Source organism: Schistocerca cancellata, chromosome 9 (genome assembly GCF_023864275.1).
Source record: "Schistocerca cancellata isolate TAMUIC-IGC-003103 chromosome 9, iqSchCanc2.1, whole genome shotgun sequence".
In the NCBI taxonomy this organism is placed as follows: Eukaryota; Metazoa; Arthropoda; class Insecta; order Orthoptera; family Acrididae; genus Schistocerca; species Schistocerca cancellata.
In genome coordinates this window covers 185,445,020-185,459,790 of record NC_064634.1, presented here as the reverse complement: position 1 = coordinate 185,459,790, position 14,771 = coordinate 185,445,020, and the positions used below count along the sequence as shown (strand labels likewise).

General features: G+C 43.8%; 1 protein-coding gene across 1 annotated transcript in view; it reads left to right on the top strand.

Annotated features, from left to right (window-relative positions):
• LOC126101007 (alpha-tocopherol transfer protein-like) overlaps positions 1–14,771 on the top strand; it is a 53,162-nt gene that overhangs the window by 11,018 nt on the left and 27,373 nt on the right. Inside the window, exons 2-3 of the mRNA XM_049911673.1 lie at positions 3,704–3,843; positions 10,092–10,251. Of these exons, the coding sequence (XP_049767630.1) occupies positions 3,705–3,843; positions 10,092–10,251 (299 nt within the window). The 5' untranslated portion in view covers position 3,704. The remainder of the gene's footprint in view (positions 1–3,703; positions 3,844–10,091; positions 10,252–14,771) is intronic.

Genomic DNA, 14,771 nt, shown 5'->3' with positions numbered 1-14,771 from the left:
CGAAAGAAAATCATTTATAAGAAACTTACGTCGTTACACTACACTGATCAAATTTCGCACCAGTCGCATAAAAATGGCGCTAGTAGGGCCACTGTGAGGATGCAGAACAGGTTTGCTGTAAATACACGCTGCAACGGTCGTGAACGTTAGTACCTATGAGACTGGACATGCTGAGTTGATGTTAGTCAAGAAGTCCTCTTAGGCGACAAAGACTCCCTGATCAACATGTCACTCAGTCTGAACGAGGTCGTCTAGTAAGGCTACGAGAAGCTGGATGTTCCTTCTGCGATACTGCAGAAAGACTAGGCAGGAATGTAGGCACTGTACATAACTGCTGGCAGCGATGCTCACGAGACTGAACGGTCGCAAGAAAACAGGGATCCGAACTGTTACGTGGCACTGACGAGAGTGAACACCATCTTGTTCGGCGTATGTCAATGGCGTATCGTACTGCGATTGCAGCAGCGCTTTGAGCAGCAGTTGCCACCATAGCGACACAACGAACTGTTACAAATCGGTTACTTCAAGGAGAGCTCCGAGCCAGACGACCTGTAGCGTGTATTCCACTGACTCCGAACCACCCCCATTTTCAGCGTGAGTGCTGTCAAGCGAGGGCTCATTGAAGGGTAGGGTGGAGCTATGTTGCGTTTTCTGATGATAGCTAGATCTCCTCAATGCCTGTGATGGCCGTTCGTTGCTTAGAAGGAAACCAGTAGAGTGCCTGAAACCAAGCCCTCTCCGTGCTAGATACGTTGCACCCATATTGGAGTTATCGTCTGGGGTGCGATTTCATATAACAGCAGGAGCACTCTCATGGTTATCCCACACACTCTGACTGCAAATTTGTAAGTCTATTTGCTGATTCGACCTGTTGTGCTGCCACTCATCAACAGCATTCCAAGGGGTGTTTTCCAACGGAATAACGTTCGCCCCATGTACTGCTGTTGTAACCCAACATGCCCTACAGACTGTCGACAGGTTGGTTTGACCTGCTTTATCAGCAGATCTGCCTCCAATTGAGCACATATGGGGCATCATCGGACGACAAGTCCCGCATCATTCACAAACAGCATTAACCGTCCCTGGTTTGACTGACCAAGTGCAACAGGCATGGAACTCCATATCACAAATTGTCATCCGGCATCTATACAACACAATGCATGCACGTTTGCACGCTTGCATTCAACATTTTGGTGGTTACATTGTTATTAATGTTCCAGCATTTGACATTTGCAATGGCTTACATCTTGCAATGTTAATCACTTAAATATGTTACCTGACAAATGTATTCCCGAGCTTTCATTACTTTACATTGCCTACTTTGTGGTGTTGCGACATTTTCTTTCAGTTTATTTTGTGTACTTATAAATTCCTTTTATATTTGTCTCTGTCACCATTTTGTACACCAACACATCCTTTTCATATCTGTCTTTATTTTAATTTTGTTATTATTATTATTAGTAGTAGTAGTAGTGTTATCATTATTGGAAGCAGCAATACCAGAAGCACTGCCAGTAATAACTGGCTACTGAAAAGGTCTTGGAGAAAGTGGTTGATCGATGGAATAGGGGGCATAGGACTTTCCTCAGCAGGGAACGGGTGTTTTGCCGTGTTGTTCTGGCAAAAGCGTTAAGGTCGAGGAGGGATTTGAGGATAGAGTACGCTGATAAGGCAATGGAGGAGACAGAGTGTGTGGAAATCTCTCTGCTTGTCTGTTCGTAGCCATATGATAGTGAAATATTATTAAAGAGCTGAATGTGACTGTTATATCGAACACAGGCATTCATAACCAGTTTCAGATGCTGTAAGGTTTCAAGAGAAAGTCATTGCAGGATAACATCGCTGTAATCGACAATTGCAAGTATAAGTTTTTGTACAAGTTTCTTTTTCAGATCAAGAAGGAGGATCTTTTTTATGGTTTTTGTAGGGCATGGACAGATTCTGATGCCTTTGTGCCGACTGCAATTATGTGCTCAGTCCAATTTAGAGTTTCATCTGTTATTACTCCTGAAGTCTTTGCTGTGGAAGAGAAGTTGATATTGGTCCAATTTAATATTAAAGAAGGTAGGAATTCCCAATATTTCGGGCTAATGAGCCTAGAATGACCAAATAGTGCCGCTTGTGTTTGGATGGCTTGAGTTTTAATGCTATATCCTACGCTCATTTTGATACCGCATACAGTTCAATATTGCAATTCTTGGTAGGTGTCTTCATGTTTATTGGTCTCGCACTAAGATGCAATAGGAGGTCCTCAGTGTACACGTGACATTTGCAACGCGACAAAACTGATGATACATCATTGACTTAAAGTGAAAAGGGTGTAGGAGCTACTACCGAGCCCTGTGGGACGCCTGATACTGCCTGCCTCCATTGTAACTTTATGGTGCCAGGCACAATGCATTGCTAGCGAGACGTCTGGTATGAGCAAAACTATTCCACTGTGAAATTTAGGCTGCTGTGTTTGGCAAGTATAATGTCATAGTCGAAAGTGTCAAAGACTTACTAAAGTCTAAGAAGCATCTTATGCATTCGCTGCAAACCTGTGCTTGTCTGTTATCTTTATTCAGGCAGCCTGATTGGTATTCGTTTAGTAAGTTCTTTGTAGTTAAGTACTTTGTTAGCTGCTAATGGACTACATATTGTAAGACCGTGGATAGTGCAGGAAGAATGCAAATATATTGGTCATCATCGTTTATTGATTCAAAGTCTCTGTTTAAATATTTACATTTTTAACTAATTTCACACATTCCTTCACAGTTCTTAGGACCCTAATTTCAGATGTTTGAATTTTGTTTCTCCGTCATTTGATGAGGGACTAGTTCTCAGTGTCGTGGGTAAGTACATAAATTGTATTAGTTCCTTAAAATTCAATTTTTCTTTCTTTCTTCATTTATTTTTTAAAGTTCTGTTTAGAGTCCAATACTGATACAGGAATTTTACAATTTTTATGTGCATCTTTATCTTATCGAACTAATTTGATTTACAAGATATTTAAAACGTTTTACTTTTGCATTATCTTTTAACTTTCCAAATTGGCAATTTTTAATCATGTGTGTTCGGCTCGTTCTAATGCTCTTACTTTTGTCTTCTCACTACAGAACTATATATAATAATATTGTCACAGTAGGCTCAGCATGCGAATAGTGGTTTCCAGTTTATGCTCATCGTCATATATAATTACTTGGTCATCAATTAATAGATGCTATGTGGGTTTCATTATCATACTTCGTTCTTTTCTATTTCAGTTATTTTATTATGAACGGGTTTTCGGTTCAAAGTCTGGACTTTCTAAAATCATACTCTTTCTCTCAAAGAAAATCTTCATTTTTTAATATATTTTACGCTTCTACAGATCGTTCTGGTGATATATCGCATCTACTTCCGTCATATTCTGGCAGAATACAGGTAGGGTCTGGCTTCGCAAACAAGGCACATAGATTGGCGGGATTGGCCCTACAGTAATCAATATAAATTCTCTAACTGTGTGTTGCATCCCTCCTTTTTATCGGTCTTGTCGTTTTTCCCTGCCTTTTTGTTATGTCAGAATTTTTAACGTTATGTCTCCCTGAGTTCATTTTGTTACCTTCAACTTCTGAATAACGAAAGTATACGTGAAGCACATTTATTTCTGAGAAGAAAGCACATGGTATTCTGCCAAAGAGTCCCAGTATTTGTCGCCGAGTTTTAAAGTTACATGTTGCAGGATGGGTTATCGAGAAGTGAGTCCAGAACTTGAGGCGATATCAGTGAAGGAGCTGAATGAGGACCCCAAGAGGAGAGACCAGGACATCCAGCACATCAAGGACTGGCTGAGCAAGCAGCCGCACCTCAGGGCACGTGACGGTGAGTGACGTCACACAGCGGCCAAACTGGCAGCGGCATGGAGGAGAAAGCACGTCTGTAGGTGTCTCCGTTACAGGCACGTTGAAAAGCCTACAGTTAATCCCACAACACTGGCCAATGTTCCCCATTTGCAGCATTCTACCCTATTTGTTGGTTGTAGATCGTGATCTAAATTTAGAGAATTCTGCCCTGTTTGTTGGTTGTAGAGCATGTTCTAAATTAATTACTGTCGTTGTTCTACACTGAGATGACAAAATTCATGGGATACCTCCTAATATCGTGTCGACTCTACTTTTGTCTGAGTAGTCCAGCAACAGGAGGTGGCATGGACTCAACAATTCGTTGGAAGTTCCCTTCAGGAATACTGAGCCATGCTGCGCCTATTGGCGTTCTTAATTGTGGAAATGTTGCCGCTGCACGACTTTGTGCATGAACTGACCTCTGCATTACGTCCCATAAGTGTTCGTGGGATTCATTGTGGGCGATCTGGGTGGCCGAACCATTCGCTCGAACTGTCCAGAATGTTTTTCAAACCAGTCGCGAACAGTTGTGGCTGGGATATGGCATAGTTGTTTTGGAACATGAAGTCCGTGAATGGCTGAAAATGGTCAAGGAGCCGAACACAGCCATTTGTAGTCAGTGATCAGTTTAGTTGTACCAGAGGACCAAGTCCATTCCATGTAAACACAGCCCACACCATTATAGAGGCACCACCAGCTTCTACAGTGCTTGTTGACAATTTGGATCCATGGGTTCGTAGTGTCTGCACCACACTTGAACCCTACCATCAGCTCTTAGCAACTGAAATCCTCTCTGGGACGGGAAGACGCATCAAACTGAAATTAGTATCACATATTTTGATACTCGCAACCTCACTCGTCCAAACCTATTAGGACCGAGCGAGGTGGCGCAGTGGTTAGCACACTGGACTCGCATTCGGGAGGACGACGGTTCAATCCCGTCTCCGGCCATCCTGATTTAGGTTTTCCGTGATTTCCCTAAATCGTTTCAGGCAAATGCCGGGATGGTTCCTTTGAAAGGGCACGGCCGATTTCCTTCCACATCCTTCCGTAACCCGAGCTTGCGCTCCGTCTCTAATGACCTCGTTGTCGACGGGACGTTAAACACTAATCACCACCACCACCACCAAACCTATTGGGTACTTCCCGTTGATCTAGAATCACGAAATTTGACAAGAAGCAAGATTTCACTGTACAAGTAAAGAAAAAAATCCGAAAATTTTAAATTTGTAATTATATCACAAGGAAAAAGAATAGACATTTGATATCCGACTGTCCCTCTGTCCGTCCGTCTGTTAAGTCTCTTTTTCTCAGGAACGGGTTGGCGTATAAAGTTGAATTTTATGTCGCATACTAAGATCTACTGTCACTTGGCTCTGTAATGAATGGAAGCTTCCAAATCCATACAACCAAAAGATAGGTTATTTATGTCACATATTTTGATGCTCTCAAACTCACTCATCAATACCTATAGGATACTTCGCCTTTATCTAGAATCTTGAAATTTTGCAAGAAGAAACGTTTCTCAGTGCAAGCAAAGGGAAAATATTAATAATTCTTAAGTCGTAATTATATCATACGGAAAGAATATTTATTTTGTCATTTGTTGGCTGACTTCAGACTTGCAATTGAAACATTCTCAGAAGTCTTGGAATCCCTGGGACCGTTGCCGTACCAGTATCAATGTCGATAACGGTGCAAAGCCGAGGAGATCCTCCATTGACGGAATGGATCAACTGTCTGTGTACACAATTATTTTGTATGAAAATCTCATTGCGTATGTTGGTTTGGTCAAATACGTTTCCAACCAGTTTTTTCAGTGTCACTAACATCAGAAAACTTATTCTTCTTTTTTAAAAAAACTCTATACAGCTTAATGTTTTGGGCAGATGTCAAAGTGCACCTAGTCGACCCACTGGTAGCAAGATAAAACACCGAGTGAATGATGGATAAAACACCGAGTGAATGATGGCCTACAAGATCTGCAGACATTGGGCAATCGTGCACGTTTGGAATTTTCTCTCTCGGCGTGAGACACGTCTTACGTGCAGTTCTCCATCCCGTGTAATTCTCTCTCCAGGGCGTATACAAGGATTGAAAAATGTTTTCCGAAGAGTAGAGGACAGCAAACGGGTATTTACAGGCAGGTTCATAGATTACAGCCCCCCTAGCGCCATGTGGCGCTGCTTTGGTGTTTGTACCATTCATCCACGTTCATTGTATTCCATATATGAGCTTTTAAAGTCCTAATATAAATCCTTGCATCGCTTAAGTAGTTCGATGCAGAATTTTTCTACCGACCAGTATTATTAACTTAGCTTCCGCTGCATCGCTTACATAGACTGTGTGACCTGCAGAGATTTTTTTGTTTTTATTTAATCGAATTTTTATGTTGTTCACAAATTTCAGCACCTTCTAAGATTTTCACGTTAATTTAGGCCGTATAAGCATGGTCTCTTTTGAGTGTATTTCTGACTGAAAAGCAATTCTCGTAACTGTAGTCCTAAGTTTTTGTTAATCAAGCCTTTTGCGTTCTTGTGGAGATATTTCCATTGCAACTTTCATCTCCTAAGAAATATTTCTTTATACCTAACCCACAAGCAAACTACCAATTTTCATAAATTTAGCTTTAACATTTTTTTAATTTAATGAAATATTTTCTTAAAAATTTTCATCCCCTATTGCACGCCCATAGGGCTTGGATTTCCAGAAACACTGAAACACGCATTGTTTTTATTATCTCTAACCGAGAAGTCACATACCAGTTGCCATGGATGTTACCTTAAAAATCCTTTAGTTCTTTAATAATAACTTCTTTAAAAAAAAAACTTCCACCCACTATTTTACCCCTTTAGTAGCTGAATTTCCAAACATGCAGAAACACGTACTTTTTCTGACTGAGAAACCAAATAGCAATTTTCGTACTTCCAGCTTCAAAATTCGTTTGATATCGACATACTTTCAAAAAATCTCTCTCCCCTATTTCAGCCCATTAGGAATGGAATTTCGGACAGCCCCTTCTGGAAAGATGGCTACAGTATAAGATCCATACCCTCTCCAACCTTCCGGTTTTTATTTTTAGTGGTTTGATCTGAACAACGATGAGTCAGTGAACCAATCTCACCCTATTTCTTCCTCTTACGGGTTGAATTTCCGAAAACTTCCGACTTACGTATGTTTTATTTCTAACAGAGAAGCCAAATACAAGTTTTCATAGATGTATCTTCAAAAATACTTACATAATGAAATATTTCTTGAGAAACTTTTATGCCAGGTGTCACCTCCATAGGGGATGAATTTCCAAAAACAATGAAACATGTATTTCTTTATTTCTAAGTGGGAAACCAAATTTAACTTTTCATAGATTCAGCGTTAAAAATGTTTTCATAATAAAACATTTTCATAAGAAACCTCATCTCATATTGCACCCTCGTAGGGCCGCAATTTCCGAAAACACTGAAACACGTATTTTTCTTCTATTTGCAACCAGGAAGTCAAATACCAGTGTACATAAAAAGCTTTTACCAAATACTTAACCTCCATAGGGTCAAATTTCCAGAAATGCTCACACACATATTTCCTAATTAAAATATCCACGGGTGTACTGCCGGTCTACAGTGTCCAACGGGCACAATATTTCGGCGATCATACATGTCGCCATCATCAGGTGAACTGACGGACTGAGTTCCTGTGAACGTGCCGGCACGGAGATCTGTACGCTATGGCTGCTCAGAGGGAACTGGGTTCGGTCGCGGCGGTGGCCGATTTAAATACCCTCCGCCCGCCCGCGCTCCCTCCGCTGCCCGCGCCCCGCGCCACGGTCGCGCGGTGGAACAGATTGCGACGGCGTCTGAGATGACGTCGGAGTGATGGCTCTGTCCGCCGAGGTCGTCACAACTATACGTTTGCTCGATTTACTCTTGATTAACCCAATCGCTGGTTCCCTAGCCTTGCTAAGATTATAGCCACAGTCACGGTTTATGAGGTCGACATTGGTGCGAATTTCGATAGCCTCTCTAACAACGCTGTTCCAGTATCTCGACGTCTGTACCAGAATCCTCGTGCGTTCATACTCCATAGCGTGATTTTCCGACAAACAATGTTCAGGGACCGCCGACTTGCTCGGATACATCAGTCGAGTGTGCCTCTGGTGTTCACGGCATCGATCCTCGACGGTACGCATTGTCTGACCAATATACGACTTGCCACATTGACACGGAATCTGGTACACGCCGGCCTTCTCAAACCGAGGTCTTCTTTGGCGCTCCCCACCAGTGTACGAGTTTTATTCGGAGGACAAAACACAGTTCCGACCCGATGTTTCTTCAAAATGCGGGCGATTTTCCCCGAGAGTGCGCCTGTATAAGGAATAAACGCAGTGCCTACCTCCTCCCTCGTGATTTCATTCATCTCCACAGGTTGTGCTGTAGGGGTAGGGCGGAGAGCACGTTGAATCTGCCACTCTGAGTACCCATTTTTTCGAAATACAGTTCTCAGATGTTCCAATTCCTGGGGTAGACTCTCTGCGTCAGAGATAGTGCGCGCCCTATGTACTAGAGTTTTAAGTACCCCATTCCTCTGTGAAGGGTGGTGGCAGCTGTCTGCGTGCAAATACAGATCAGTGTGCGTTGTCTTCCGATACACCCCATGACCTAGGGTGCCGTCAGCCTTTCTCTTGCCAAGACGTCAAGGAAAGGTAATTTAGCCTCTGTTTCAGTCTCCATAGTGAATTTGATGTTGGGGTGTATGGAGTTTAGATGTGTAAGGAAGTCAAGGAGTTTGTCCATACGATGTGGCCAGATGACGAACGTGTCGTCCACGTAACGGAAAAAGCATATAGGTTTCCATTCGGATGACGACAGGGCTTCCTCCTCGAAGTTCTCCATGTACAAATTCGCTACCACCGGTGAGAGTGGGCTACATGGCGACTCCCTCCGTTTGTTCGTAGTATTCTCCATTAAAAAGAAAATACGTGGAAGTCAAGACATGCCTCAAAAGTTCAGTGGTCTTCTCGTCAAACTTCGACAAATCAATTCTAGTGAGTCTCACAGGGGTACCCTCGTAAACAAGGGAACGACGTCAACACTCACCATGATATCTGACTCGTCCAACCTGAAGCTATCAAGGCGTTTAAATCACGCTATGGAGTATGAACGCACGAGGATTCTGGTACAGACGTCGAGATACTGGGACAGCGTTGTTAGAGAGGCCATCGAAATTCGCACCAATGACGACCTCATAAACCGTGACGACTGATGTATCCGAGCAAGTCGGCGGTCGCTGAAAATTGTCTGTCGGAAAATCACGCTATGGAGTACGAACGCACGAGGATTCTGGTACAGACGTCGAGATACTGGCACAGCGTTGTTAGAGAGACCATCGAAATTCGCACCAATGTCGACCTCATAAACCGTGACTGTGGCTATAATCTTAGCAAGGCTTGGGAACCAGCGATTGGGTTAATCAAGAGTAAATCGACGACCACGGCGGACAGAGCCATCACTCCGACGTCATCTCAGACGCCGTCGCAATCTGTTCCACCGCGCGACCGTGGCGCGGGGCGCGGGCAGCGGATGGAGCGTGCCGCGGGCGGAGGGTATTTAAATCGGCCGCCGCCGCGACCGAACCCAGTTCCCACTGAGCAGCCATAGCGTACGGATCTCCGTGCCGGCGCGTTCACAGGAGCTCAGTCCGTCAGTTCACCTGATGATGGCGACATGTATGATCGCCGAAATATAGTGCCCGTTGGACACTGTAGACCGGCAGTACACCCGTGGATATTTTGATTATCAAATACGCCGGGAGAAACACAAGAATCACACATATTTCCTCATTTCTGACTGAGAAACCAAATACCAGTTTTCATCGGTCTAGCTTCAAAATTGCTTTCATAGAAACTTTTTCAAAAAATTCTTCGTCCCCTATATCAACCCCTTAGGGTTGGAATTTTGAAAAATCCGTTCTCAAATGACGTATAGCATCCACACCATCACCAAATTTCAAGTTTCTGTCCTTAGCGGTTTCGACTGGGCTATGTTGAGTCAGTCAGTCAGAACACGGCCTCTTATATATAGCGATATCGTGGATTGCATATCAATTTCAGCTCATTATATGTAAACTCAACAGATCAGAAATTTTTTCTCATAACACTCTCGCAACTCCCATGTTTCCTACAATCGTGTTAGTATCCACGGTATTGGCGTTCATGACAGGGTTTTTCTTTTCCAGATGACCAGTGGATTTTGACGTTCCTGCGTGGCTGCAAGTTCTCCTTGGAGAAGACGAAGCAGAAGCTGGATATGTTCTATACGCTACGGTCCGCCCTTCCAGATATATTCATCAACCGGGATCCATTTTCACCAGAAGCCCAGAAATATCTGTCTTCAGGGTAAGTATCATTGATTACTTTTTTGTGCTCTGTTTTCATGTATTCTATTTTGCCGATGTAGTAAATGCGCTACATTTAGTAAAAACGAATAAGAACGATTTACTCTACCCCGTATGTCCATACTTAACATTCCAAAATAAATGATCAGTTAAGTGAAAACATCGATCCATGAAATAAGTAGTTAGTCTGCGTAATGTGACAAGAATCGTACGAAACCGCTAGACAGACAAATTGTCGTCGCTAGCTTCTGCGGACGAATCGCTGACGTGTAAGGAGAGCGCAATATTTTCGGAGCCGATTGAGATGACGCATTGATTAACACACTCGACTTTGACAACACAGGTTCAGGCACCAGCCAAGAAAGTTATATTTAGGTGCTTCTTTAAAAATGACACGGCCTATTTACTTCTGAGCCTTCTCCAGTCGTAGCTTAGATTGCGTGTCTCATGATCTCGTCCAAAACGGGACGTTAAACTCTCATTTTCCTCCCTTTTTTCCTTCCTTCCTTTATGTTGACTGTGAAGTGCCTAAGAAACCTATCCTGGTTGGGAATAAAGCAAGTACGATACTGATTATGGAGCTATACCAAAAACGACTGAATGCCGTGCAGTAATGACATAAGTGCAGTGAACTAGCGTGGCAATTAAGTTGCCAAACGAATGACAACGGAAAACTGCTGACGACCTTGACGAAAACGTAGCCAAAATAAAAATATGGTTAGTCAAGAAGCCTAAAAAACTCGTCTCACTTAGCTCTGAACGGTTGCGCTGTAACCACAGTGGTAGTCAGTCAAAATAAAACCAAAAATATTCTGCATTCAATGCACATAAACGATAGATGAAGGTTTCATATAAGTGTTCATCACTTTTGACTAGCATGAATATACCGGGTGGTTATTATTAAACTTTCCCTATTTAACATGTTATAACATGGAAACTAATTACCGTACGAGGCCCACACTTGGTAGCATTAATGACAAGGACATGGGAAGGAGATATAATGCAGAATCAATTCAATGGAAACACTTTCAATGTGCTCCTACGGCACATCGTACTGCTACAAAAGGAGCTCAATATGGCGCCCATGGTGTCCAGAAGACTCTGAAAGATCAGGATTGCATTCTGCACAGCAGAACGAAGCCTGTCCGTAGGTATGCTGGCTACCTCTCTTGAAATGCTGCGCTTCAGGTCAGCACATGTGTGAATGTGTCCCTGGTAAACTCTTTTCTGCAGGCAGCGCCACAACCAGAAATCACAGCGAGTGAGATCAGGTGATCATGCCAGCCAAGCATTTGGAAACGATAATTCGATCGTTTCCGAAGGTGTTTCGGAGAAGGAGGTGAACTTCATGGGCGATGTGCGGTGGGGCCCCATCCTCGAAGAAAACCATTGAGTTGAATGGGTCTCTCACCTGCAGGGCGGGTATGACACGCCGACGAAGCATGGGATAGTAACGCTGGCCACTCATACTGTACGTCTTTGGTCCTCGAGCGCCAACCTGTTCAAAACAGAATGGGCCAATGGGGAACGTAGCTGTGAGGCCACACCATACGACACATTCACCATACAGAGGAACTTCATGCACTGTGACTGGAGGTGAAGATCCCCACACTCGGCCGTGCTGTGTGTTCTCCCCATCCGTCAGAGGAAAATGAGGTTCGTCTGTCCATAGGATAGTCCAGGGCCAGCACTCGTCGACTTCAATCTTTGCGAGGAAGTGGAGGGCGAAGTCAACACGTTGTTGTGAGTCCTGTGGTGCAAGCTGCTGTACGATGTGGATCTTGTACGGATATCATTTGAGAATGGTTCGAAGCACCTTCCGTACTGAGAACCACGGGACGTTCAACTATTGCGACACACCACGCTCTCTGCCTGACGATCGAGAATTGCGCGCAGCGTTGTCTCCCATGGCAACCACGATTTCATCAACCACCTGTGGTGCAACCGGTCGTTGGCCTCTTCCCGGAGCGACGCCCAGTTCCCCAGTTGATTCGAACTTCTACATGATGCTCCGCACAGCAGATGGAGAAAGAGAGCCCCTCCAAAAACCTTTCAGCCGGCGGTATTCCCGAAGCTGAGCTGCAGCATTACTTTTGTTTTGATAATAACGCTTCACCGATAACGCCCTGCTCCTTTTGACCAAGCTCATGTTGACACGCCACCAAGTGCACTGCGACTAGTCAAGTGTGTGGGGCTATGAATCACGATGACTGATCACGGCACGTGGTGGCCATAGAACTGGACGGTGGCGTATGGAAATCATGTACCTCATATTCTGGACATTAATGCTGTCACGTTTGTTACTCGTACGGTAATTAGTTTCCGTGTTATAACATGTTAAATAAGGAAAGTTTAATTATAACCGCCCGGTACTTCAGGCTAATGCAAACTGGTTACTGCACAGACAGCAGAAGGCTCAAATGGTTCAAATGGCTCTGAGCACGACGGGACTTAACTTCTAAGGTCATCAGTCCCCTAGAACTTAGAACTACTTAAACCTAACTAACCTAAGGACGTCACACACATCCATGCCCGAGGCAGAATTCGAACCTGCGACCGTAGCGGCCGCGCGGTTCCAGACTGAAGCACCTAGAACCTCTTGCCCACACCGGCCGGCACAGAAGAAGGAATGAAGCTGATTCGAATGGAATCACCTTAGGTAATGGCACATCAGTGTTGTTGAGGGTAATCTTCTGCGCCCCTCTATACGAACCATCAGTCAAATATACAACAGAGGCACTTAGTCTTTACATGCTTATACTTTTTTATTACCAGAATGGAGTCGGCATACAACATTCAAAACTAAAGCCCTATTTTATCCACAAATCAATACTCGTGATAGGCGATCGAAAACTTTTGATTGGTAGTGTACCTAGGTGTTCAATTATCAAAAATATGTAATGAATGAAGATGGTCAAATACTCAAAACAAGAAATACAGTAAAAATATAGATCAAAATATAAGTTGTATATAGCGATCACTGTAAAGTATTCTTCAGATACAACCGACAAACTGCAGTGAAAGGACCCATGATAACACATTCTTGTGAGATGTGGTTGGTGCCTATGAGGGTACTTGCTTTGGTACAGCCGTGTTGCCCCTCGACCGTTTCCATCTGCTTGGCCGTCCACAAACACGGTCTCGGCTTGTTCCCGACAGCAACACCGGACCGTTCTACTCCTTACAGTACACTGCGTCAATCACACAGCCTTCAGTACACAAGGAACAAACGGTATGTAGTCAGAGCAATTGGCATTCATCAGTGCCTTCTACAGTGGCAACGATCCATTTCCGACCACATGTTCATAAGACCTTTTTTCCTCCATTTCAAGTCAAGAATCCGTTCCTGCAATTTTTCGATTTTATTCATGTTCACCCTCGGTAGTGACTTAGTGTTGTAGCATTGTCCGCACAGCGCTCTTTATTAAAAGCAAGACAAAAAGCATTCCAAGTACTGGTAAAGGTATGCTAACCCTGAGAGCCGAAGAACAGCCAATACAGATCGCAGCACTGCGACTGGATGCTCGTTGACCAAACAGGAACTTTGGACAAAAAATTATTAACCATCAACGAGACCTCACGTTCTTACCGTAAAACAGCTACTAAAGCCTTGGTAGGCAGTTATTGCCCATCTTTGAAGACGAGAATGACCCTAGAGTACTCATCAGGAAGATGTGGAAGAAAGTTCAAAACTTGGTCCCCGAGAACACTCAACTCTATTAATGTTCTCTTCATAGTAATCTGGATGAGTGGGTCCAAGTCATGGTACTACAATCACTCAAAACCCTTAACACAATCACCTCAATCCTGAACTACATCCTAAACACACCATGGTTTGAACATCTCATTGGACCGTAGGTGATCTCGACGCCTTGTATAACATGACAAGATGCAAAATCTCTATTCTTTGGACCACACTACGCTCTCTCAGTCAGCTACAGTCCAATTTTTTCCGCTGTTAGGGCCCATTGAATATGCACTTCTTTATGGCGCTATAACGAATGGCGTTTTGCGAGGTGTCCGACGCCAGATATCTATTGCATTCAGTTCCCTTCGCAGTGTTCGGTCGGAGACTGGTTGTGATGTATACGCATTCGCTGACAGTTACCGAGAAAGCATGACACTTGTTCCGAGACGTACAGCTTATGATATGTTCATAACCGTTGTTGCTACACTGAATCATTTGGCTGCGAATGAGAAATTCCGGCGGCCGCTGTGGCCGAGCGGTTCTAGGCGCTTCAGTCCGGAACCGAACTGCTGCTACGGTCGCAGGTTCAAATCCTGCCTCGGGCATGGATGTGTGTGATGTCTTTAGGTTAGTTAGGTTTAAGTAGTTCTAAGTTCTAGGGGACTGATGACCGCAGCAGTTAAGTCCCATAGTGCTCAGAGCCATTAGAACGATTAGGTAATCGCAACGTAGATCTCATTGCTTGCTCAGATTAGCTGTAATTACTGTGGGACATCCTGCCTCTGTGCAAGTTCTTATCACTCCTGAGTCTCGCTCTAGTGTGTTGCGTTCCC